General features: G+C 43.4%; 6 protein-coding genes across 18 annotated transcripts in view; 4 read left to right on the top strand and 2 right to left on the bottom strand.

Annotated features, from left to right (window-relative positions):
• LOC6538319 (RYamide receptor) overlaps positions 1-378 on the top strand; it is a 58,588-nt gene extending 58,210 nt beyond the window's left edge. For all 3 annotated transcript variants that reach the window (XM_039376281.2, XM_039376279.2, XM_039376280.1), the window contains one exon: positions 73-378. In XM_039376281.2, coding sequence (XP_039232215.1) covers positions 73-111 — 39 coding nt within the window. In that variant the 3' untranslated portion in view covers positions 112-378. The remainder of the gene's footprint in view (positions 1-72) is intronic.
• On the bottom strand, positions 372-6,263 carry LOC6538316 (endothelin-converting enzyme 2). The gene is made up of 9 exons (XM_002098807.4): positions 5,717-6,263; positions 3,846-4,005; positions 3,689-3,783; positions 3,043-3,616; positions 2,698-2,980; positions 1,807-2,638; positions 1,515-1,563; positions 1,127-1,325; positions 372-1,022 (listed from the first exon to the last, which is right to left on the bottom strand). The coding sequence occupies exons 1-9, from the start codon at positions 5,826-5,828 to the stop codon at positions 678-680; spliced, it is 2,649 nt and encodes an 882-aa protein (XP_002098843.1). The 5' UTR covers positions 5,829-6,263; the 3' UTR covers positions 372-677.
• LOC26535472 lies at positions 4,592-5,438 on the top strand. The gene has a single exon (XM_015193291.3). The coding sequence runs from the start codon at positions 4,683-4,685 to the stop codon at positions 5,223-5,225; it is 543 nt and encodes a 180-aa protein (XP_015048777.1). The 5' UTR covers positions 4,592-4,682; the 3' UTR covers positions 5,226-5,438.
• A 1,225-nt stretch (positions 6,264-7,488) lies between the features above and the next one.
• On the bottom strand, positions 7,489-12,458 carry LOC6538315 (protein spaetzle). 10 transcript variants are annotated; one of them, XM_039376283.2, is made up of 7 exons: positions 11,554-12,458; positions 9,881-9,988; positions 9,626-9,712; positions 9,070-9,376; positions 8,557-8,935; positions 8,258-8,486; positions 7,489-7,827 (listed from the first exon to the last, which is right to left on the bottom strand). In XM_039376283.2, exons 1-6 carry the CDS (start codon positions 11,617-11,619, stop codon positions 8,309-8,311), a joined length of 1,125 nt encoding a protein of 374 aa, XP_039232217.1. In that variant the 5' UTR covers positions 11,620-12,458; the 3' UTR covers positions 7,489-7,827; positions 8,258-8,308. The 10 variants fall into 10 exon arrangements, with proteins under 10 accessions (XP_039232217.1, XP_015048775.1, XP_002098842.2 ...); XM_015193289.3 differs by having other exon boundaries at positions 7,489-7,810; positions 11,554-12,456; XM_002098806.4 differs by having other exon boundaries at positions 7,489-7,810; positions 8,557-8,908; positions 11,554-12,456.
• Positions 7,826-8,267, top strand: LOC26535470. The gene has a single exon (XM_015193290.1). It carries the CDS (start codon positions 8,010-8,012, stop codon positions 8,136-8,138), a length of 129 nt encoding a protein of 42 aa, XP_015048776.1. The 5' UTR covers positions 7,826-8,009; the 3' UTR covers positions 8,139-8,267.
• Positions 12,459-16,825: 4,367 nt separating the features above from the next.
• On the top strand, positions 16,826-25,413 carry LOC6538314. 2 transcript variants are annotated; one of them, XM_002098805.4, is made up of 5 exons: positions 16,826-18,804; positions 21,242-21,532; positions 21,640-21,997; positions 22,520-22,723; positions 24,059-25,413. In XM_002098805.4, exons 1-5 carry the CDS (start codon positions 18,799-18,801, stop codon positions 24,838-24,840), a joined length of 1,641 nt encoding a protein of 546 aa, XP_002098841.2. In that variant the 5' UTR covers positions 16,826-18,798; the 3' UTR covers positions 24,841-25,413. The 2 variants fall into 2 exon arrangements, with proteins under 2 accessions (XP_002098841.2, XP_015048767.1); XM_015193281.2 differs by having other exon boundaries at positions 17,852-18,804; positions 25,155-25,413.
• Positions 25,414-25,717: the final 304 nt, after the last annotated feature.

The raw sequence follows: 25,717 nt of genomic DNA, 5'->3' as shown, positions 1-25,717 counted from the left end.
AAGAGTTGTATGATATAAATATAATATACTACTACACATTTCTCCTACTCATTATACCCTCTAAAAAACCAGAACCCATTGTCGTGTGTCGAGACGTCACCGCTGCGGTAGCTGCCACACCAAAAACTGAAACTAATTCACCTGTGCGGCGATTGGGAAGCTCAGGTGGAACTCAAGCAAACGGAAAGAGCACAGAGTTTTGAGTGCGACTACAACGTGAAGCAACAGAAACCAACCAAAGATCGAATACCCCATTTTGCTGAGTGTATATGTGTGCGTGTGTGAGTGTCCGAGTGTTGCAACTGTATTGTAAGTGTCAACTCAATGTAATTTTAATGAATGTATATTAAAGGTAATTAATTAAAAGTATATACAATATTCACATGCAAGTATTTTATATCGTAAAGAGCAAGTACCCATAAAGCCCAAAATAATGCAATTAAAATTGAGATTTCATAGATATTACAACTAAAACGTAGCCTACTTATGAGCTGCGAGCTCGGAGGGTTTCGATTGTGAAGCGTTTTACCATTAAGTTTATTGCACCTGCATACGGAACCGTGCAAAAGACACCTGTATATTTGATCTAAACATATATGGCTAGCTTAAGTACAAACGGGTAGAAAAATCACTTGACTGTTCCTGTTACAATTGCTTATTCGTCGAGCACACCACCACTACCAAATGCGGCACTTGGGCTGGTTGGGATTCATGGGGGTTCCTCGTGCACACTTGAAGGTCCTGGCAAACTCCTCCGAGTTCGAGAGCACTCCCCGCAATCGCATCTGTCCCGGGCAATGGGAATCGCTGAGGGCGTAACGCGATGCAGCTGGCGTGTAGGTCTCACACCACAGATTCCCAAAGGAGATGAAGAAGAGCTGCTCGTGGGAATAGTGCTCCAGTCCGGGCAACTTGGACCGCTCGCGTCCAACCTCCTTCACGTAGAGACGGTATGCGTAGAAGGCCTCCCGCATTCCGCCGTTGTCGGCGATGTTCTCGCCCAGCGTCAGTTCGCCATCAATCTGCGAAAAATTAAAACAACTTATAAGCAATGTTCTCTATAATTTGGGTAACAACCTAAATTTCCAAAGAATTTATTAAAAGTGCACATGCCATATTTACTCACATATTCATCAATGTCCGCGAGGTGATAGCGGCTATATTGCTCCACAAAGCACTCCGTCCGATTGACATACTCGTCGATGGTGCCATTTGACCACCACTCGACCATGTTCCCCGCGCGGTCGAACCTCCTGCCGCTGTCGTCGAAGCCGTGTGTGAGTTCGTGGCCCAGGATGGTTCCAATCGAGCCGTAATTGAGCGCCCTGCCGAGGACACAGACCAACACACGGGTTAGGGCCATTCCGGGAAGGGATTAGTGCTAGGTGTGGGTTCTGGTGCGGGTGCTGGTGATGGTGCTGGTGAGGGAACGTGCCTGGGTCGCTGTTTGCTCGGCTATCTGTGTGCTCAGTGCTCGGTTTTTAGTACTTAGTGCTATTCCAGGGCGAACTTACTCTAGACCAAGGTCGTAAAACGGGTATTGCAGAATGGCAATGGGCACAGCTGCAAAAGAAGATAGTGTCGGGATTAGGCACTCCACAAGTAAATGTTGTTCATGCTCATTCATAGCACCACTGAAGTTTGAACTATCAAACTCGAATTCATCAATGTTCGGATTTGATGATAAATTCATTATTATTACTGCCGTAAAGTTGAGCAGTTAAGTTACTTTAAAGGATCTTTAATTTCAAATTTATCCAATTGCTTTCCTTCCTTTCAGTGGGGCTTTTCTTGAAGTGCACTTACTGATTGCATTCGATTGAAACGTATGAAAAGCATTCACATTCGAAGGCGAAGTGGCCCAGCCAATGGGCTCCGGCTTATCCATTTCGTTCAGTTTGTCCATCATCTGCCAGTGGACGAAGTCCATGAGGTTCTCCAGGTGGGTGCTGACATTCACCTCCGCTCCCTCGTAATAGGCATTTAGCACGGTGGCATTTCGCAGCCAAGGGGGAAATCCGATAAAGCTCTTCATCTCAGCTGACTTTTGAATGGTTTTCCTCTTGGTAGCCGCATCCATCCAAGACGTGGACTTCACCAGGCGATCGAAGGAGCGTCGTATATCACTCAGCATTCGCTCAACTTTAGGCAGCTTTTCCTTGGTGAAGTCCGCGTCGGCCAGGACATAGCTCACTGCCATTCCCAGCAAACTGTTTACTCCATTGGCGCAGTATAGGGATCTCGGGGTGCTACCCTCTGTTCCAATGGCCACCCGCATGTACTCCGAGTGGAGCAATCGCATCGCACTCGATGTGTGCAGAACCAGCTCCTCGATGGTACTCAGAAACAAATAGGATTCGATGTGGGATGGTGGCGTCTCCTCCAGATACTCCACGATGTTCTGCAGATACGAGATGTCTGCCTGGCTGGTTACTATTGTCAGATTCTGGGTCATTTGGATATTGCCGGCGTGGCGAGTGCCCTTTAGAATCAGTTCCATGTAACGCACCCAGATGGGCAGTGTCTTGGGTGCAATGTTCTTGTCAGTTTGGTTCTGCAGATCGTGCAGGGTAATGTAGATGATGTCATCTGCCGGGTTCTTAGACGGCTTGGTCATGTTTTCAGCGTTCTCTTTAAACTGGGTTTATTAATTAAATATATTAGTTTATATTACGGTGTAATTGTAAATGAGCCTACCTCATGCACCTTCCTTGCTACTTTAACGCCCTGTTTGACCAACTCGGTGATGCCCAGAGTGGCCTCCTCTTGGTTAACATTCGGATCCACGTAAAGCAGATACTTCTCGATGACTTTCCGGACGTAGTAGAGATAGGCGGTCATTCCGGTGTTGGTCTGCTTGGCCGCCTCCTCCTCCTCGCTCTCCCGATCCTCCTCCGTGTCATCCTCATCGTCGCTGTTCTGCATGAAAATGGTCTTGCGGTGGATCTTTCTAAGCATTTTATGGGAGTCGTCGTTGTTGCTATAGGTAATTCCAGTTACTTAAAATATACCACGTATTTATTAAACTCATTGGTTACTCACAAAGGAAACGCCGAATCAGTCTCTGGAGTTCCGAGGGCAATGCGGTTGATCGTGCGGTTAAACGGATCCGGAAAGACATCGAACCCTATGATCAGGTCCATGGTGAGGTGTTGTTTAATGGACACAATCGACTGCAGCCAGTTGTATTTGATATTGGCTGCCTCTGTGGCGTATTTGGAACCACTTCCCAGGGTGAGATTCAAGGCGGAGGGCAGAATGGGTAGTCCGAAACGCAGCAGATAGTTAATCAGTGGCTCCAGATCCCGCTTGTCCAGCAGCTTCGTATCCATGCAGGCTCTGTACATAGTCTTCGCCTTGCCCACCGCTTCCGGTTCCGATTTGGTGATATTCGAGCGGAGGAACTCGCGGACCACACGCATTATGTTCGCCTGACGCTCCCGGAACCAATCGTTCGAGGTCACCGAATCCGGACGCGGATGCTCGTTGGCCCACCGGCCACAGGTGAATTTGTAGAAGTCCTCGCAGGGATCAGTCTGCTCGTCCATCGCATAGATGAGGCTGGCCGCTGTGCGGATGCACTCCTTGCTCCGGCAAATCGAGCTGGATTTCTTAACTGGCATATAGTAAGTGAGTTTTATTTTATAATTACTTAAGCATTGTACTAAAAATATTAATTGATACGTACGGCCTAGGCTTACGACTATGATTGCTATGAGCAGAATGATTACGAGGGCCACCAGTCCGCCCAGTACCACTTTGTGGTAATAGCTTCGACGAAACCTTAATACAATGATCATCAAATGGTTAGACAATGGTTAGGTAATAATAAGAGGGGCACTTACTTGGATTGTATGCCAATTAGGTGCGAGGATACGGGCTCGAAGGGCAGCTGCTTTCCATTCGCACTCTCCGTGGCCGAATGCTGTCCATGTCCATTGGCAGTTGCGTTTCCATTGCCACTGCCATTGGCTCGAATGGGTGCCGCAAGAAGGCTGAGGTTACCTGTGATGGGGTTTCAACAATCTTTGAGTACAATGCCCAGACTGAGTACTAATTGGTCTCTGGCCAAGCTCAATTAGATTTGAGAAATGGATTTCAATCGATGGCCTCCGATACTCCGAGGTACGTTTTATTAACACTAATTAGTCAAATGTTGTCAATTGTGTTTGTACCGCCAAACCACCACCCACCGCATTTCTATGTTCGTGTATACCCTCTTATCTTGATCTGGGACATTTTTCTGTCTCTGTCATGTGATTCCATTCCTGGGGGTGTCCCTAATCGCCCGGCTAATGCATACACCTGTCACAGGAACGTCCTGCGAATGCGGACCTGCATTTACACAAAGTCCAAGACAACAAGCATTTGAAACTGGTGACAACGTCCGGTTCAATGGCCTGAAAACATTTCGCGTGTCCGGCAGCAATTTAACCTATTTTAAAAAAATTAAGCCCCACGAACCGATCTCGAATTTGCATGCAAAATAGAGACAGTGAGGGCTTCTCTGGTCAAATACCTAATCCCGGTCATTTAAGTACTTTTAGAACGAAGGATTTCGGGTCTATAAATATTGGTCTTGTAAACATATAGCTTTTCGTCCTTTGTCAGATGTAATAGATAGGTAGTACATAATTGTAAAATACAAAATTCTAAAATAATTACAAAAAGGCCTATTCCAAATGTTTCGTTCCTTATCCGTGCTGATGTTCAATACTTCCCAAATTGAGGCAAATCTCTTTGGCATGGCCGACGATGTGTACAATACCATTGAGATCTTCAAGGAGGCTGCCAGATTCGAGGCCAAGTTCGGAAGACCCTATAGAATGATATCGAGCTTTGTAGACTGCTTGGTCTTCATGGTGGTGGCTCTAATGGTGGTCGGTTTCATCATGCACGATCGCATTGTGCTGTTCAGAAAGCTGGCCAGGATCAATCAGAACAATAACCAAGACGTGATGGTAAAAGCAAACAGGATTCGAAAGCCCGAAAAAGCTGCTTCTCTCCCAGAAAATGATACCGATAATGTTGTGGATCAAGCTGAAGAAGACGGTATCAGCATAGCAAATTCCGGAAATGCAATAGACGAGGATGCCGCAACCCTTCAACCCATTGACAATGAAAAAATAGCCGCAATGGTCGGTACTCCCAAGTGGGCCCTTAAATGGCTTTCCACAATAAGAAACAAAAGTTTCGGATCTATTTACGATGGGTGGATCCGGTAGATTGAACCTACACGTCATTGAAAATCTGTCCAGTCATTTTCTGAGTTCCCTGACATGCGGATACTTGAGGTTTTGCGGTTAAAGATTTAATGTGGTAATTAGGCAGACTCCAGTACCATAAATTGCCTTATTATACTCGATACAAATATGAACATGTACATACGTTTAAAAAATAAACATGACTCATTCAATTACGAATGCATTTAGCTGCAATGGCAATTTGGAACCATTCAATTTACTCCTAAAGTTGTGAGCTTACAAATAGTTACAATTAAACTAAAACAGACTTTTAGACTGAAAGTCACCTTTTGCAAATTGGCATTTTTAAAGTTACAGCTCGTGCTTAAATCATAAGTTATGGCCGAGAATGTCGTTCTTAACTTCACTGCAAAAATTTAATTTTCGAAATTCTTTGGAATGGTATTACATATATTTTATTCTAAAATCAGGCATGCTTGAAATAATTAAATATCAAAACCAAAGGCACTCACCTGGTGTCTGCAATCTCTGCAGAGGCAACGGCTGCTGCTGCAGATTGTCGCCAAAGAAGCCATGGTTAATGTTGCCCGTGGTCCAGATGCGATTGCGATCCTCCATAGCCATGTGTCATCAGTCAGTCCAGTGGAAAAAAGCCCCCGATTATTGCATATTGCGTGTGATTTTTCCACTATTTTTTTTTTAACGCAGACTGCCGGTGATTTTCCTAGGCACTCTGGAGCATATCAATGAGCCGGGTGATGACGAGCCTTATCCGAATGCACGTCACAGCGCCCACATGTTGCGCTCAGCGCAGGGAACAGTTGGCGACCAAGTGGGAACGGTTGAGCAGCTTATCGTTTGTTCGTTAGCCGGAATGTTTGCCTTTTGCCTTTTTTTCGCCGCTACTGCCAACAGAAGGCAGTTGCATAATTTGGCATTATGTGGGGGCCGAAACGAAAAAGCTGGAGCTAAAACGCTGGAAAAATCGACTCGAAGTGGAGCCAGTGCAGCGGGTGACTGGTCTGAAGCAGCGACTACCGGCGTATTGGAGCCCGGGCGTCGTCAACAGAACGTATTTATACCGCACCGATACCTGCCAGCCTGCCAGCCAGCCAGCAACCGAATAACAACAACACGGCTGGCTGGCTGGCAATGGCAATAGTACTACCAACAAACAAATCAGGCAACCCCCATTAACTCCTTTGGCCATGCAAATGTGCTGCGGCAATTACGTGCCACCAATGCGGCCCACTGGCCCATCTCCATTCCCACCCAGAAACACCGCCGACACTGTCTGACTGTCCTGCATGTTGTCCATATCCTTGTTTGTATCGTACCCTTTATGGGTCGGGTCGATTCGTTTCGCAAAGTGGTATGTAGCATGTGTGTACAGCAATCAGTTATATCGCGTTTCCATTGTGCATTGCTTAACAAATTATTTAAAAGTAATTAGCACCGATAACGCGGGCGTACTTAAAACACAGATGTGGAAATGCCGACTGGGATTATGTATTAAAAGTATTTATTTCGTGCACCTTTCGTGGCTTGTAACCAAGTGACTTGGCACCAACTAAACTTAAGAGGTATGCAGCATTCGAGTACAAATCGCAGTTTATTTCCACAGTGAATCAGAACAGAACACGAAGGGACGCCAAGTGACCACAATCGGCGCAACGGAGCCAGTGGCGTAATGAGAAAAAGTACATTACAAAGGGCACCCCAAACTCTAAATATATATACATATATGGAAAAGAGATAGAGATATATGGATAGTTGCTAATTGATATGGATATGGTGTGGCGGGTGTTGAGGAAATGCATGATTGATGACCCTGGCCAATGTCCAATGCCCAATCGACCAGGACACGACACTGGGATTTGGCCAAATACGGAAAGGATAACTAATAATAGTAATTAAATTGTGGCACATTGCCCGCCCACAACGAATCCACAAGCATTCGCATTGTTCGGCCTAACTTTGACATAGTTTATTGTGTCTGGGAATCGATAAATACTATTGATTTCCACATGTGCCAGCGCCAGCGCCAACGCCAGCACCTCAAGACACATCGCGCATACGCCCCGCTGTCAGTTGGAAACTCCAGCGGCAGAAAGCCATGCGATGCATGTTATCCTTTTGCCGGTGAAGGAAGCCACCCCACTTGGGGAATGTGTTTACACTCACTAGGGTGTAATTGGTTTGCGCTGCGGGGCGAACCGAATTATGGTTAATAAGCAAATAAATTGTCCACCAGGTACTCGCTGATGGGTTCAAAGAACTTTACTTTGCTGGCATGTACTTGCATACATTTATTATACATTATCTTTTTTAACATACATTTTTCAAATCGTTATTTCTATGTTTTTTTTTTTTTGTTTTCTCTTGCTTTATTTTGTATTCTATGACTAATTACTTGCATTTCTAGCTTAGGCATTAGACGAGGAAGCCAAAAATGAATATATGACACGAATATGGTTACAGTGACTCGACTTAAAGCTCTAAATTAATATGCACATTAGTCTATGTGTGGATTCTGCAGATTATGGAATAAATCAACGACCCCTGATCAGTTTGGCCTGCCATTCTGTGGTGGGTGAAACTTCATGCTGCAAAGAGATCACATCTAGTTAACATGGTAATAATGTCAATGAAGCTGTATATATATTTCAAGTTGTCAGTCACAGTCTGAAAAGTTCGTCTCTACGAGTCACAATAAACATTTGATTAAAGTTCGATACGTAATAAAGCACAGCTTAACACATTTCGCAAGCTTCTGAACTGCTGACATTATACTATCTCATTTCGATGGATCGCGTCGTTGGCAATTTTGAGAACAAGTTTAAGCATTTGGTGAAGGCTGAAAGCAAGGGAATGGCCCTGAAGCTGGTGGGATTCTATGCCGTCGGCTGGACGCTGCGCAAGTTGGTCAAGTGAGAAGCACTTGTCCACCAGTCTCCAAGGATCCATTCAAATTCCCTGCTAATTGATGAGTCAGTCGTTTCTGTTCTGTACCTCAGTTTCAAATTCAATGTACGAATAAATGGTGGCCTCACCTCAATATCACATTGTCGCAGCCATCGACTGGAGAATCCCATTCTGCAGAGTCACACAGCCTTCAAGGCGCACTTGCAACAGGATGGGATCATGAAGGCCTGCAGCACCACGTCCAGTTTGCCATCGCTCTTGAGGCTGGCCAGGGTCTGCTGTGTGTAGTGCTGCTTGCAAACGGGATTGTAGTTTTGCGGAAAGTTGGCGGCAAAGTCACAGGCTTGGTTCTCTCCTCTGTGGATAAGGTTTAGGGAGTTTAGTTTAGAAGTTACTAAGTAAGGTATAAGTCCAATGTATTACTTACTCGCATTCCTCGATCTGGATGGACTGTTTGTACTCATCGGTATTGATAATGAACTCCCAGGTGTTGTCCGCCTTGATGCCCTTTTTCGGTTGTATAGTCCTCCTTATGCTCCTGCAGAGGAATCGCTCGTCTGCGTCACCAAAGCGAGAGCCCACATCCGTGGGCTGAAAATCATTGCCAAAGAACTTGGAGAAATTGGTTTTCAACTTCTGTGTGAGGCTCGAAATGTCCGGGTAGTCGTCCACTTCCGTGCAGAAGGTCTTGTGCTTGTGCATGTTACCCTTGGAGCAGGGATTTTGATCCTTGGTGTCATTCTGGGCATGTGGTGGGGCTTGCGAAGTGTGTTGGTTGACTAGGGGGGAATCGGGGAATACAAAGGCTAAAATTAGGCAAGCGCCAAAGGCAGTTGGCCAATGAGTATGGGATCGATTTAGTAGTTAGTTGTAAGTGGTAAGTTGTTTGCGTATAGAATGTAACTGAGCATCTATATGGGACATTGTATTTGGTACTTACAGTTCGAATGATGTCGGGGGGGACTCGGCTGATCGGATTGCATCTCTGCTTCCGTCCTCTGCAAAGATACGAACGTATCGTTAAAGACCAGATTCAGCTTGCCATTCGGGGAGCGCTGCACTTTGAAGTACTGATCTGGTTGGATCAGGCTCTGATACTGATGGTAATGGTGGTTCGTTTCAGGGATCGGGGATTGATTCAGATTCAGATTCAGATTCTGTTTTAGATTATGTTTCAGATTCTGTTTCTGGGGCGGATCGTCGCGCTGGATGGGTATGGGCATGAAGGGTGCACTGTCCGCGGCCGTCTGTACGGGTAGAATTCACTCGTGTTAGTCTTTAGCCAAGTGGCAAGAAAAGGAAGCACAAAGACAACACACAACCCAAAAAGAAACCGAATGAGCAGGGAAAATGGGGATGAGCAGGAGTTATAAGAAAGCAGCACCAATTCGTCTCTGAAGCAAATGGATCGCCTTTGATTGAAGGTGAAGGGCGGTTACTCACATCAGAGAAGAATTTATAAAATATAGCATGCATTGTCCTAGGTATACACTTACATTAAAGAGTACAACTCCCTTATCATTGGTAATATTTTGAGTTATGAAAAGCGATTTGATCACAGCATCATAATCCTTGGCCTCGTACTGTACAAAAATGGCGAAATAAAAAAACAAGACGTTTGACTTTAGTCTCGATTCAGCAGTTTTGACCACACAGACACAATAGGGTTATTAGGTACAGGTATTTAGCATAACGATACAACTGGGTCTGTTTCGGGACACAACTGGGTCTCTCGGACACTGTGCTCACACCTGTAAGTAAGTAGTAGTTGGTAGCATTCCGCGTCCCGAATTTCTCATGCCCTCTGCTCCCACCTCGGCCTCGGGTCGCTTCGTTAATTGAACACTGATATAAACTATCTGAAAGATACAGGTGAGAGTTTTGTTTGCGGTTCAACAACATTGCCAAGACAACGGAGTGGGTATACAATATTGGTGGGTCGGTGCTCGGGCTCGTTTGTTTGTCATCCAGACTTCGCTCTCTATTGTCGGCACTACATTTGCGTATTCGAAAAGTTTGAACAGCTGTTTTCCGGGCAAGCGCAGTTTTCTCTCGCCATCGCCTCTATAGTTCCGTTGAGTTAGGACCCGAACCTACATATGCATATAAAACAACAGCTAGAGCCCAAAATCTGAGTTGGTAATATTCGGGAAAGTTGCCCACATCTTACTTAGCAACTGCAAATTGGATTCAAAAATAAACTGACAAATCTTAAGGCAGCCAATCTTTAGAAAAAATTAAACCGGAAGGTTTCTTTTATGAAACAACAAGCCAATCGTAAGCAGTTGCTTTGAATGTTCTGATAATCCGAAGCTTATCAGCTTGTGTGTTCAAATATTCTTCAAATATTCGCATGGAATATATATGCAGTGGCATAAACATGCCTTGATTATAGTCTCTAATCTTAGTAAGAGTTTTTATTATTATTCATTTCGCGAATAAAGTCAACAGAAATAGCAAAAGAATTTGAACAAACAAAAATTAGGTCTCGACGAACACGAGAATTAAACCCGATTTTAGATGCCAGCCCGTCGGGAACTTGATTGCCTGAGAACTTTTACGATTTCTCGGAAATGTTTTTTCCCAAGCTCGACAATCAATCTTTTTTTAAACGCGTTCATCAGTGTTTTGGGTTGAGGCAACTAAGGCAAACATTGGATAATTTTTCCCTTACAGTTTTAGGTTTTCCATGAACCCATTGGAACTTAGCTAGAACTCAAAACGATCTATTGAACCGGTCCCCTGCCTAATACGCGGAAAACCGGAAAGACAAAAGTTTCAGGCGCTTTTCAAACGGATTTTCTAATACTCGACGCCATTATTACGGGCTAATTGCATTTCACACAGAGATGATCATCCCATTTGTCGGCAGTAAATTACTTCAAAAGTCGTGTGCAGAATGTCTGGCATTGTTTATGACAATTAATATTATTGTAATGCCTATGATGTGCATTTATCATATAGAGAATGAAAATTGCACATAACTTGCTAATGGCAATGCGAACAGGTTTCCAGTCTCTGACTAAATTTCAACTTGAAACTGCCCTTCGGCTAATCGAACTGCTATAACAACTGCGGAAAATCTAAACTAAAATATGTAATAAGTAAAAAGCCCACCACCAGAAATAAATAGCAATGAAATGACAGTTATGTTAAGCATAGATAAACAGCAAACAGAAAAACAGAAATACAGTCGAACTTTCATAGCTGGAACAAGCAACTGGCTCAAAACAAAAATCAAGTTCTGGAGTTTTTGTCTTAAGAACACAACAAATTTGATAGCTAAGGACACTTAAACCTTTCATCAAATTATATAGCTTTAGAATAAGTAACAGCTTCGTTGTCTAGATCTTTAAATATTTGTTTTAAATTACAGTTTTTACTATGTAGGTTCGACTGTTTGAAAATTTGGAAAACTTCTCACCATGGCAACCGCAAGTAGCAGTGGCAGCAGGACTTTGAACAGCGATATCCACATGGGCGTCATCATGAACGATCTCGGTTTCAATTCAATTCAATTGGGTTTTTAACTATTTAACTATATAGATTCTGTGGACGGCGTACGTCTGCGTCGGGGTTTGGTGATAGTAAAATATATAGCAGGTGATTGGCGAATCGGTGGCGGCTTATACCAATTTTCTTATTTCTACAACTTTGTTATCGCTTGGCGTATATAAAAAATAAACAAACTGGCACGACTTAATGTTAATGCCGGGCTTTTGTATCGGTAGCTGTTAGCAGTATTGTTACTGTTGCCGTATTTATTTATAAATATATTTTGTGCGGCGGCTTTGTGTGTGATATGTTGGCTATTCCGTTTTGTTTTTGTTTCCTTTGCACGTTTGCGAGACACAGGCAGACACTTCAATTAGTCGCTTTGCTTTTCACTTTAGTTTCGCTCTCGCCGCTTTGCTGGAACTGTTTTCGAATCGGATCGGGGTCTCTGTTGAAATGCCGCGATATTGATATTGATTATAACTGATTCGGATTTGGATTTGGATTTGGATTATAGCGCTGGCTGGGCAATCGCAGGATAAGTAAGAACTTTTCGGCTCTGTGCGCCGGCTTTGAGTGATACGAGAAGCGCGAGATGCCTGCGCTTTTATGGACCTGCAACCATCTGCCACCGATCTTGAGATTATAGCGACGCGCGCTGGGTTTTTCCGGTCGAGATCGAGAGTTTCACCATAGCTCCCCCCGCGGGCATGCAGAGTGTGTTAAGTGCTATAACTAAATTCGATTACGACTGGGATTTCGATTTCTCGCGATCGAGAACACACGACAGCGAGAGCGCACGTCTGGGAGGCAACTGAAAAGTGGTCACCAAAAGGCGGACTTGGCGCTGCTCCCCAAACAATTGCTGCGCGCTTAAGTGCAGCTTTAAGCTAGTTGGCGAGAGTGCGAGCGGGAGAGGGCGCTGTGCGCGAGCGAGACGAACTGCCTGGGTGTGCGAGTGAGAAGGGTAGAGAGAGAGAGAGCTGTTGAGCGGTCCGCGATTTGATCCACAGCTGACTCTGGAGCGGCACTTTATATTGCGCCTGCTTCACGAAAAACTTTACCAGCCGTAATTATCTGAATCATCTTACACTTGGAGAAAAGTGTGCATACCCAAGCTACCTCTATAATTTACAAACTGCGTTTCGAAAAAAGAGCATGTATAGTATACATTAGTGGATGACTTTAGAGGTAATATCAAACTGACAACTTTATACTTTAATCTCACATAAGTAAAAACAAATATTTCCAAGAACTGAAAAGGTTGAACAAAGTAATATTTTAGAAACTGTTGCTTTTGAACAATCTTTTAAAAATCACATTGTTAAAATAAAGCTGTGAACAAAATATAAATATACAAATAAAAAATGTATTATCACATCGTCATATGTCACTCATATCATATGTCATATGTTAATCAGCCTTAAACTTATGTACAAAATTGTATATAGAATTTTGTAGCATTTGATTAGCAAATGTCACATGTTATCGCATTTATAAAGAAAGCATTATTTTTATTTAAAACCAAAAAGTTAAAGCAGACAAACATAAACCTATTTGTCTCAAGGCTTTCTTTTTGTCTAGCGATATCAGTGGTTGGTTATTTGAGGAAGTGAATCAAATCGCATTTGGATGATTGGAAAAAGCTGATTTTAAAAGATGTACTTAATAAATACAGTACAAACTTGCTCTTTTCTTCGACCTATGCCAGGAGCTTGGCATTATGGTATCTGTCTGCTTGTTGTCGAACAGCCCCGATTACTTTTTATTGCTTTTTTATTTGGTAAAAACAAAAAAGCCCGCGGTTCAAGTGCGCCGGAGTCTGGAACCACGGGTGCCAGAAAATGTTTAGAAATAAACTAATTCCAGATATTCACAGCTATCCTTTGGTTTATAGCCAAAATTGTACCCAAACTCAAAATACCCAAAACTTTATTACATGTGGGCATTGATTACCACCTTCTCTTTCGGGTTAAACCCGCCAAGTGTAGGGCTTTTCACATTCGGCCAAGTTGACCGTTTGCCGGCCAACACCTGTTGCTGCTGAAAGTAAAAGTGGTGCCGGGCAAAGCTCGGCATCAAAGCTCTCGGCACCAACACCACCACCAATGAAACTGTGCCCACGATGGAGCCCATCTAAGATCTCTAATACATTTGGTATGCCGAACGGGTGCCGCACACGTCAGTTCCGTTGGCGCACGCGTCATGGGAGTCACGGGTCCGAGTCGCCAGCAAATTAGCCAGCAAGTCGCCGCCTTGGAGCGTGCTGGGGCGTTGGGAAAGATGGTGACTCAGTTGGTATTTCCGAGAACGCCCGATAAAAAACCGCATCTTAAAGTTGCACACTGCAAGTTTACGCCATGTAAGCGGCTTATGACGTAGTCGCACAGCCATGCAATGAATGGATCTTTTTTGTGTTTATGTTTATGGCCCAAAGTGGATGTTGTTCGCCCTGGAAAAACGGAAACTTATTTAAAGAATGTATTCTTCTTGGCCATATCTACTCATATATTCCCCCTACTTTAAGCCAATGAATGATTTAAGGCCATTTCGCAGAACCGTCAGCTTCTCACCGTTGATTCATGAGAATTTCTTTATCAATAAGTACGTAATGAAATGCAATGAAGGGGAACAGTAGCGTGTAAGTAGATATACGTGATCGGAAACTGATGCAATTTTTTATTGTTTTATATCTGTTCTATAAAATCGTGTTTATAATTTGCTTCTAAGAAATCAATAAAATCAATTAAATCCTCAACTGAGCGATCCATTTCAAAATAATACGATTGCATTCAACTTTTAGGAATCTGTTTGCATACTTTGGGGATATACTAAATTTGAGAGGCATATATTTAGGCGGCTTCAAGATTGTATTTAAATGAGCATAGTTAATGATTATCATTTGAGCTTCAACTATCATAGATGTTAATTTGGAATTCACTTAGCAGTTAAAATTTATGTTAGCGCAGCTGAAACTACTTCATTAAATACTTTCAGCGAAACCGCTGAAATTACAACTTATTAGTAAACATTGAATCATACGTTTGTCTACGAATTGATGTATTGGAAAAGGTCAAGACTTTTCACAATGTCTTGCAATAGTTGTAATGTGGTCAACTTTGTAAAGCGCTGAATAACATTTGTGTAGATTAAATTTAACGAGCAAAAATAGTTAATCTTTTAATTTCAACTACCAGAGGAGCCATGACTTTTCAAACAGTAGATAATTATACAATTCGCGAGCCTAAGCACCATTTGTGAGTTAAAAGCGTCAAAAGAAAAACACGTGGCTAAAGTAAATGAGGTGCCATTTTCCCAATGTCTTCATTTAACGAACCTAATAGTTATTAATCGAGCGGGAAATGAGCTCATTTAGGGCGTCCATTAATCGATGTGGCACCTTGGCGATCCAGATGAGCGGCGGATGGGCCAATCTGGCGAGGATGGCCCTAAAGTCAGGGCAAGTCAAGTGAACCAGTTGGCGGGTCAAGTTAACGAGAAAATGGTGAAATAGTGAAATACGCTTAATGACAGCCTGCTCATGCATGTGTGTCCAAGTGGTCGCGGTATCACAGTATCGCAGTATAGCTGGTGTGTGTCCGTCCGACTGAATAAATAATGAAATTGCATTGCACATTCAATAAAATATACTCGTATTCAAACGGGGCACAATTAAAGCGGCACGGCACCTGAGAAAAATGTGGACGCACCGCTTTGCAAAATGCAATTTCAGTTCCATGACAGCCACCACACACGCCAGCGTATTTCTTGTGCGTTCGCCTCGAAAATAAACATTCGAAGCAGGCAACCTGGCAACCTGGCAACCAGGACGAGATCGCGGCAGCAGCTGTTGCTTAATTTGTCGGAATAGGCCGATACGATTGCATCATAGCCATAATCTCGGCAGTATTATATTTTGACAGTGGAGCAATGAAAAGGGGTATGAAAAATGGAGATGCCCCCTTGCTGGAGTGCTAGACAAATAACTATAAATCCAAGCGCCTGGCATGCTTTCACTTTTTTCCTGCCCAGCTGCTGCCTGACGTTCCATATCCATTTAGATCCATATAATGCACCAAATTGAATTATACCGTGCAGTTTCCTCTCAACTAGACACACAAAATAAAACCTAATAGAAATCGACCACAAAAAACGCCGAAAACGGGTTCATTTCCGATATGGATTTCAGATATTTTTGTCCCCGGCACAGCCGAACATTTGGCGAATTTGAAGTTGAAGTTCATTGCGCAACTAACGAGCAACTGCAGCAGGAAGTCGAGGAAGTGGAGTGGACTTTGGTGGCTCTGGTGTTCGATGGTCGATGCTCGGGTATTTTCTAGCATTTCCCAATGCGCAGCGGCCTGTTATCGCACTTCACGTTACACTCTGAAAACTTTTTCCAACACATTTTTACATTGCGCCTTATTTATTTTTGCCTGCTCGCTCTGCCAATTGCCCCACGTCAATTAACAAAAAAAAAATAAAAACAAAAAGCACAACACTAGCAGCCGAGGAAAACCCATGAAAAGTGAGTGAAAAATTAAAAGCACATGTGTGTTTTTTGGCCTCGGACTTTGCCTGGATGATGAAATAAAAAGATAGAAAAAAACCCGAAACGCCATAATGGCAGGAAGTGGCACTCGAGAGCCTGGCGCCTTGTAAATTTATTTATGAGAAGACTCGGCACTTGAATTCCCGTGACAATAATGAATTTATTTTAATTGTAGACTTATTGCATTCCTGTGTTATCTCATCGCTTCTTTCATCTGTCATGAGCCGATATAAATTGTATATTAAGTCCATTCGGCTACTTCCTTCCTTTTTAAATTTGAACGGTTGTCGTTCGATAGTTTTTCTTTTTTATCGCTGCGGTGGCGTATACGCAATATTGGGTGCGGGCCATCAGTTAAATTGAATTGGATTCACTTTCTGTGCATTCAACTTGAACTGAATGGCCACATTGTCGGTTCGGCGGAAACTTAACTTAACCGCAAATTATGCCGATCAAAAAACATTTATATATCCCAGCTCCACTCTTTAAGTTGACAACCCAATAAACAGTGGCTTAAACATTATTAGGAAAACAATTTGCAGAGGGAAAAATGGGATCATTGGATTTTCCACGAATTGCAAATGGCCTTCAGATCAGCTTTTTCCGCTCAACAAGCTGGCAATTAAGTTTTACCATAAAAAAGTTTGGTAACTATTACATAGCGTTTTTATGCAAACTTAGAATAGCCCGAAATAGCAGTGTTCTTAAAATAATGTTTTACTTTTCATGTTAATGATTTTCTGCACCATAATTTGCAAGCACTTTTTTCATCTTAGGGTATTACCACTTAAAACCCTTTTACGGCAGCTACCGCCCCCAATTGCAATTATCTTGTCGCATTTGTATATATATTCGCCGGCTATTACATGAGTTGGGGTTTTCTTCTTATTTCCATTTTCATTATTTTGCTGCTGTTTGCTGTTTGGTTTGTGCCGTCTTGTTTTCCTTTTGCTGTTTAACAAATTTACAGTTTGTTAACTAAGTATTATGTTTGGGCCAAGTTTTCTTCATGCTCATTTCGCGTTTTGCATTTATGCAGTTGAAGTTGCAGTTGCTATTGCAGTTGCAACTTCAGTTGGCAGTTGCAGTGGTTCGGTCTGGGCCCATTTCACTTTCGGTTAGATAACCGCAGTCCAGTGAGAGGTGGGGATTTTTCGAATTGTGAATTTGCCTACGTAGGACTTACCCATTTGGGCCGACTTTGTCACCAGGGAATCGAGACAGGCAGACAGGCAGGCATCTTACAAATATCCATTGTTAACCCCAGCATTGTTAGCCGTAATTGTTTGGCACGTTTACAAATGAACCGCTTCTGACATAGTGACAGTGAACTCTTACCGAGAGGACTGACTTGCACCCATTTGTCGCAACATTAGATAATGGCTTGCCCTCAAGTTCGCATTGTGTTGATGTTTGGGGACTCAGTTTCGGAGTCTGCAGTTGAAGGCTTTCATCAGTAGGCAACGTACTTGAGTTCAAGGCTGTTGCTCTCTCAAAAGTCGGACATTAGAGATCTTGATAGCTTTGGGTCAAGAACATATAACGCTACTGAAGGATTTTTTTGTATTTACACACTCAACAATACTTACCAAAATTAGAAAAACAGTCGGTTCAACATAATTCAGCCACCTAATTGTTTAGTTAAATTATTATTAATCTCTTCAATTATTTTTTAATGTATTGATTTAATCTGTAACTGGCAGAAATTACATAACAAACGAATGGTAACCTAAGAAGTAGATTCTCAGAAGATTTCCAAAGCAAAATCGTGTCCTTGCTTTACTTCTTGCGATACCAACTTTTCCATTAGCGATCATACCATTTCAAGTTCGTTGCCTCAGTCTTTCGATTGGGCCATGTCAGAAAACGAAGCCAAGAGTGATGTTTTTCGAGCAGTCGAACACGTTTATGCCACCGAACTTAATGAGCCGCATTGCAGTTTTCGGATTGCCACATGTGGATAACACCGATGCCGATGCCACTCGAAACGCATTGAACCCCAGACACTCGTTTGTGGCCAAGAGGCTGTCATGAAAATGTCGGCAATGCTGCCGAAAAAAATATAAAATAAAATTGTAACACAAAAAGAGCATAGAAAGAGAGGGCAACACTCTTAACCCCACGACTAAGAGCGTTCAAAAAGACCCCCAAAAAGCGCTCAAAATGCACTTCGTTGGCGTCTCTCCGATGATTTCTTTAAATAAGCCGCACAACGCGATTTTCGAGCACAGTTCGAGCGCAGACGTTGCCGAGATATAGCCGCAGCTCCAATCCCCAGATCGGGAGACTCGAATCGGTGAAAGAAAGTGGAGAGTGAAATTTTGTGTGTTCGCTGCAAAACCGCCGCTGAGACGAATGCCGATGACAAAACAAACGTGAAGCGAAACGGTTCGAAATCGAAGTTGTAGAAAAAAGTGCGGCGGCCAAAAGTGCCAATTGCAAGTGGCCAAGTGAAGAAAGTTGATGTGAAGAGGAGACAGCGTTAAAACATAGTTTAAAAATTAAATACAACCCGACGACGTCATCGGTAAAAGTGAATCTTGATCTCGATTAGCCGCCCAGCTAATCGAAGGCCCAAATTGCAACTAAAAGCCACAAAAAGCAAAAACACAGGAGCCCGAAATGAAGGTAAGTCACAGGATAGCGCAGTGAAAGTTGATCCGAATACTGGACTAATTGAGCGGTCTAATCTTGGAGATACTTCTCCTCCGCCCCCTCCCTGCATGCCTGCTCATATCTAGTTTATGCAATTTCTTTGGCAAACAAGTTCAAGTGCAAGGCATTCTGCAGCGAAACTCGTTTTATGTTGGCCACACATCGCTGGCGCTATTAGCTAAGCTGTAGCGCTGCGCGGTCTCGCATAAGTGACTAATAGAGATGCTTTCGTTACGCAACAAATGGATAACCCAAAAATCCCAATCGATGCTTCAGTGCACTCGAAACGCGCTAAGGAGATTGAGCTTTTCTATAGTAGTAGACCTTCATTCGCTCGGAACCTTATGTCATGCAACTCACAAGAAGCGATGACCATTTGACCGAGTGCGAAGGTAGATGTCGTGCATAATTATTATGTCAGACCCGTTGGCTTCTACCCGTCAGCGGGTTGCTTTCGAAAATCGTTAAGAAATTTGAATACGGCCCAGGTGATGCTATGCCAAACGGAAAACGAAGACGAACCAGGTGAGGCGAGGCACACGTAGCGACAATAAACGGGTTCGTAAACCGAACCTACCGCAATTAAGTTACCAGTCAAAGTTGAGGTAGTTAGATATAAATATGTATACCAAAACCAAAAAAAAAAAAAAATAATAAAAAATAGGGTAGGCATTCTGCTCATTGGCCATTAAGCAATAATATTAATATGCTAATTGTTTGTGAACACGGAATAAGAGAGCGAGTGTGTTTCGGCCACAAAGCCGGCAAATACAGCACTTTCACTCTCTGACCAGACAAAATATTGGCCATAACAATGAGCAAACAGAAAAAGAAAACAACAAACAGTGTCGGCCAACTAAAAAAAAAACTATAAAAAAAAACCAATCAAAGAGAAGCGGCTAGGATGGGAAAATGGTTTTGGCAAATATTGGCCAATAGTTCAATATGCCAATGGATTCAAGCGAATTTTGCAAACAAATTCCACACCATTAATTACTCAGCTGAACCATAAATAATAATTGTATCCAGCAATTAACTTTCAATTATTTTTTGCCACCGTTTTATTATGTTTCTGCTTATGCAATCCCAAAACGAAGAACAATATTTATATTGATTAATCAGTGCATTTGTATGCAGATTGCAATTGGCCAATTGTTTGGGCCATGGCTAGGGCAATTAATGCATTGTATAAGATATCACAACATATTTGGCAAGTCATAATCGAGGTTGCGCCATCGCGGGGAGAAAGGCTGCCAATTCAATTTATTTTTTTTCGAGGCGGTTCCACTTTAACCCAAATATAAAACTAATTTAAAACGCATTTGTCAAAAATATCAATACGGCTTTTTGAACATGCCCCCATCGATACGCCGACCGAAATCTGGCTCACTTTCAAGATAATATTTCACAAAGTTTTTAGTGGATTGCACAAATCAATGCCCGAAAATAAGGCCAGCGTAATATCAACAAGTGTTTCCTATAATTTCGTAAAAATACAAAGCAATTTATTGAAAGGAAATGGTAACTACTCACGAACACTTATAGCGCTTAACAAAAACGTGGAGGAAAAGGAGATGAGGTTTAAAATCGTATCGTCAAGAAAATTATATTAACGTCACGGAAAGCCATTGGTAAAATTATTTAATTTTTATTTTCCTAAACCAATTTTTTCTTAATCACATAAACGTTTTCAAATATAAATATAACTCTAGTTCAGGCATATAATTTTCGGATAAATGTTGTAACGTTTTGATAAAAAAAACTGAGGTATTAATCAATTAATTATTCCGCACAATTGCGATTACTATTAATATAAACGATAAAGACTTAGTGAATTCCTCGAAGCATTAGCCTCAATGGCAATTAGCATATTGGCAGGTTGATGGGGCATGAAACGGTTGCAAATGCCGCAAGTCAAAGCAACGTCTTAGCCTCGCTCTTGGCCAAATTGGTTATGACCATTACCGCCCATCCACCCCCGCCAATAAGCCCAGCCCGCTCAACTGTAAACGGAGTAATATGGGGGTAAGGATGAGGGGTTTGGTTTTAGTGGGTTTGCATACGCAGATCGAGGATTACGATTCACATTTGTATGGCGGCGGTAAGTGGCAGATTATGATTGCACATGGTGTGTGCGTGTGTGTGTGACATGTAAGTTGACAAATGAGTGCACAGATGTGGCAAGCGGACAAAATTAGCAACAAAAAAGCGATGGTGGTGCAACCGCTGCAGAGACACATTTCGGCAATTGAATTTCCTCGTTGTCTACGGCTTTTGTTGTAGCTGTCATGTAAAATTTGAATAGATTTCCAAAGATATTGCACAATATACTCTCATTTTACAAAGTGGAATATTTTTGAATAGGTACTTTAGTTTTGGCCAACTTTTTAATTTATTTAACCACATTTAGGTCTTCAGCCTAAGTCTTTTGCTGGTGGCCGCCCTCCCACTGATGTGCCACGCCCTCCCAGCTAGCGATAAGTCCCTTTCCCTGGAAGACACAGATCTGGACAATGAACCGGGCGAGAGTGTGAAGGAGTCGCAGGTGCAAAAGCGGTCCGGCAGCTTCGACTACGTGGCGCACCTGAAGTCCGGCCTGCTGTCCGGAATTGGCCAGGCATCCGCCTCAATCGCCTCCGGCAGTTCCGGCGGAAGCAGCGGGGGCGGGGACAGCTACAAGTCCCACGAGATTGTTGTCCACGTAAGTTGTCAACGACATTTTCACAACCTGACTATGCAGTTGGCTATGATCTGCAATTTAATGTGATTAAATGTAATTAATCCATTGAATCCCTCCACCACTTGCAGGGCAACTCGGTGGACTACGACCCCTGGTCGTTCAAGAAGTCCGTGCTGAACACCATCTTCCAGGCGGTCAAGGCCATCACCGGCGGGGTCACCGCACTCAAGGGTCAGCTGATCAAGGGCAGCGGATACGCGCTGAGTGCGGGCGGCAACCTGGTAGCAGCCGGCGGCGATAAGGTCACCGACGTGGGCAAGTCCATCATCAACTCGGCGCACATCAACTCGCACACCTACGCCACTAGTCACTCCTCCTCCGGCGGCGGTCTCTTCGCCAAGCTGACCTCCTTGTCGGGCGGCTCCTCCGGCGGCAGCAGTGGGCACAAGACCGTCTCCGCTCCTGGACCCGTTGTGCATCACGAGAGTGAGTATACTCGGAGAAATTAGAAGCTGATAAGAAAAAACTACAAGTTCCCTCATTTGTTAATGGTATATAAGGTTAACCCATAAAGCAACCCAAATATGTTTATAGTTACATTTATTCAATCTCCTTGTAGTGCAGCAGATACACAAAGAAATTGGACTAGGTCGCGATACTATAATATTTATTTGAATGCATATGCCATTGTCCATGGGACCATGAAATCAAAACATATTGTCTTTCGCTTACGTAACTCGGCTGCTGAACTAGATGCATGACAATTAAGCCGCCTAATAACCAACACAGCCGCACCTGGCCAAAACGGAAGAGACAACTCCCAGCTCCGATTTGGCAGCAGATCCAATGGCCAAATCAGAGCATGGAGCGTGCAATGAACCTGTGTGCCAGGCCGGCAACTTTCGTTTTCGCCAGCAACCCGTTCCATCGCCATCTGCGTCTGCGTCTGCGTCTGCGACTGCGTTCCACTTTACCCCACTAAATGCCTCCGCATTTGTCTCGTTGCAGCCATCACCACGTACGAGATACCCACCGGCCACGCCAGCTACGGTCCGCCATCGAAGCCCCCGTCCTACAGCAGCGCCACCCACCAGTACCTCCCGCCGGTGGGCGGGGCCAGCTACAGCGGCGGTGCGCCCTTCAGCGTGAGCCACCCGGCGGCCTTCGAGTCGCCGCCAAGCAATTACCTGCCATCGGCCTATGGACAAGATGGTGCGTAGTAATGGGTCTGCAGGAAACAGTAACTTCAGGGTCCATTCTTAACAATCTCCACTGTACATACTCTGCTTTGCTAACAGAATTTGGTGTTGGGTTTTCTATCTGATTATCCATAAGAATAATATTCTATTTATGAATCAACTTGTAATATACTGTTTGTAAATACGATTGTATATATTTTCTCAGACTTAATTTAACTTGAAAGACATAGTCTAAGTAATTGATAAGTTTTGAGAAGAGTATCCTAAAGATGACACTGACAACAGGCGTTGGCCTGTCCCATCAACTTGCAATCACCAATCACTCAGCTTCATTTGCATACCACCCCCATATCCCACCGCCCTTTTGGCGGCCCTCATCTGATTTCCGCACACAGCAAACAACGAGAAGAAAGTGAAAGCACCATCATCAGTTGTTCATGGCTCGTGAAGACGAGGCGGAGAGTCGAGATACATTGTAAATACTGTAAATATTAACACCGCCAGACGAAATCTCTCCCTGTGCGCCTATGATGTATGGTCAGGCACCTGGAACTTGTTCCAATGACACATTTCCTAGGCTAAGTTTATTCGATTTTTTAACACATTGCGCAAGCGAACATTAATCGATTCATTGTACATAGAGACATGTGAACATGTTTCAATAATTTATCATATCTTACATTACTGCGTTAACCAACAATAGTACTTAAGCGAGTTGTACAGATATTAATGGTGCCATTTGCAGTGGCCACATGTCGCATACTTGATAAAGTTGCGCATACGTTTTTAGCCAATGGCCCATTAAAGAGTCTAGCGAAACCTTCAATGAAACGCCGGCTATCGACTATTCTCATTCAGCTAACCAAAACTAAAACCGGAACTCATCTACGATCATCATGCAAAGCATTTCGAAGCTGCCCAGAAATGTACAAAATGTGTAAAGTAAACCAATCATTTTGTATAAAAAATCTAAACTCATCTAACACAACAAAAAATAGGTGAAAAGTAAGAAACCTTTTCACTTCTTGCTAAATTATAATTCCGAGTCAGAATATAATTTGCTTATTTGTTTATTAAGAAAATTGTTGTTTTCATTTTAAAAAGCAAGATAATGAAAAGTTTTTATACTTTTTGTCATACACCCATCAACTCTTACATAAACAGACCAAGCGAAGTGTAAATACCCAAACATTAAAACGCAAATATTTAATTTAGTCAATCTAATGAAATCTCATTGCATACACACCTCGACAACAACAACAACAACTACAACACCACCACCACCACAACAAACAACCACATACACCCACCACATACGCCACTCAAAACGACAACCACAAAACGGCAGCGATCAGCGCAAATAGCAATGACTTTAACATCTATGGCCGCCACTCCAAGCTGTCGGACGAGGAAGCCCGAAAGGCGGCTGCGCAGCTCCAGGAGATCCTCAGCTTGCTGCCCAACGGGAAAACCGAGTACACCGCTTCCAAGACAGTGGCTTTGGATACCAGTTTGCCAACGGGTACGGGTTTGGAGCAGGCAGAGGTCTATAACAGCTATGGCATACCACTGCCCAGTAACCTGGGCACCTTGGAGTCTCTATCGCACACGGAATCCATTACAGCTGCCTATAATCCCGCCTCCAAGAATCCGGCGGATGTATACCACCAGATGGCCAAACGTCCCTCCGCCGAGGAACTCTACATTCAGAAGCATCCCAACGAAGGTTACGATTACACACCACCCGCAGGTGCAGCGCCGCCACCGCAAGCTGCTTCGGATTACCGGGTGGAGAACTACCACGCCACCAAGAGTAATGCGCTCAAGGATCTGACGCCCATTATAGCCGCCTTGGAGGTGGCCAAACGTAAGGGCAACAGCCATGGAAGCGGGCCAGTCTACTCCATTGAGAAGCAGGTGCACAAGCAGTCGCCCCACTTCCAGTACCTGCCGCCAGTGGTGCAAAAGTCCAAGTACGTGTACAGTGCACCACCGCACCACCAAGGACACAGCGGTGGCTACAAGGTGCGCCGCCACGTGGCGGGCGGCAAGCACACGAAGCGCGTCTTCCGGCCGCAGGACTACGAGATACAGGATCCATTGATGTTCAATCGCCTGCTGGAGGTCTAATGGAATGGACAGCAGTTCTTAGCTTATAGTCCTCTAAGTCATGTGCAGCATTTACCTATAACTTATTTATGTTATGTTCTCGTTATCGCAATCGTAATTAATTATTTATTGAGCTTCCCAGCGATGGTTGGCAATAAAGCGCGCCATTGATATTGCATCCGAAAGCATCTAAGCACAGCATGCCCCACAAGATCCCCAGCACCACCAATCCACCCACTCCCTCTACTCGCACACCCACTTTCCTGCGCTGCTGCACCACCGCACACAAATGAATCGGGAACCCTTTTTCTCACCTCTCACCGATCTCTTTGCAGTCTACCAGCAGTAGAGGACGCTGAGGAAGCTGTGGACCACGCCCAGTTCGCCAACAGCACCGTCCATCTCCACGTATCCTAGAGTTAGTCAAGCCGTTCCTGTCTATTTCGAATCTATCTGCTGTCACTCTCCCCCCCATTCTATATACATTTTCGATTCGAAGAACCTCGTTAGGGGCCTCTCAGCAACTTCAGTTGGCATTAATTGAACTTCCCCATCTTACCTTTAAGTATTTAATTAAATAAATCGTTGATTAAACAGCGCGTCTTTTATTTTTTGCTTGGGAAATTCAGTTTAAGCCGAAAAGTATGCTTTGAAAGCCGTAAAAAGCCATGTAAAGTTGATGTAAAAGCGTGATAATTTTATACAGACTTAAAACTTAATTTATTATTTATTATTACAAGTAAAGTATATTAAATATATTACATGAGTATCATGTAATGGAAATATATTGCAGAATGTATTTATCTGATATTCATAATCAGAATAGGAAAAATAGTACATATGCATGAATCTGACCGTTAAATTTTACCTCCTGCAAAAATTTTGTGTTGCCCCAAGC

Source organism: Drosophila yakuba, chromosome 3R (genome assembly GCF_016746365.2).
Source record: "Drosophila yakuba strain Tai18E2 chromosome 3R, Prin_Dyak_Tai18E2_2.1, whole genome shotgun sequence".
NCBI classification, from domain to species: Eukaryota; Metazoa; Arthropoda; class Insecta; order Diptera; family Drosophilidae; genus Drosophila; species Drosophila yakuba.
Note: the sequence above shows the minus strand (reverse complement) of the source record. Positions and strands in the feature narration are given on the sequence as shown.

Bases quoted from the DNA above. Each gene is read 5' to 3' on its own strand.
- LOC6538315 (XM_039376283.2), bottom strand. From the start codon at position 11,619: ATGATGACGCCCATGTGGATATCGCTGTTCAAAGTCCTGCTGCCACTG. The intron at 9,377-9,625 runs GTAAGTGTATAC...CTACCCGTACAG, and splicing joins AGGGAGTTGTACTCTTTAAT to ACGGCCGCGGACAGTGCACC. The intron at 8,936-9,069 runs GTAAGTACCAAA...GCCTAATTTTAG, and splicing joins CCCCCGACATCATTCGAACT to CCTTTGTATTCCCCGATTCC.
- LOC26535470 (XM_015193290.1), top strand. From the start codon at position 8,010: ATGGATCGCGTCGTTGGCAATTTTGAGAACAAGTTTAAGCATTTGGTG.
- LOC26535472 (XM_015193291.3), top strand. From the start codon at position 4,683: ATGTTTCGTTCCTTATCCGTGCTGATGTTCAATACTTCCCAAATTGAG.
- LOC6538314 (XM_002098805.4), top strand. The intron at 21,533-21,639 runs GTAAGTTGTCAA...CACCACTTGCAG, and splicing joins CCCACGAGATTGTTGTCCAC to GGCAACTCGGTGGACTACGA. The intron at 21,998-22,519 runs GTGAGTATACTC...GTCTCGTTGCAG, and splicing joins ACCCGTTGTGCATCACGAGA to CCATCACCACGTACGAGATA.
- LOC6538316 (XM_002098807.4), bottom strand. From the start codon at position 5,828: ATGGCTATGGAGGATCGCAATCGCATCTGGACCACGGGCAACATTAAC. The intron at 3,617-3,688 runs GTACGTATCAAT...ACTATATGCCAG, and splicing joins CATAGTCGTAAGCCTAGGCC to TTAAGAAATCCAGCTCGATT. The intron at 1,564-1,806 runs GTAAGTGCACTT...CTTCTTTTGCAG, and splicing joins GTTTCAATCGAATGCAATCA to CTGTGCCCATTGCCATTCTG.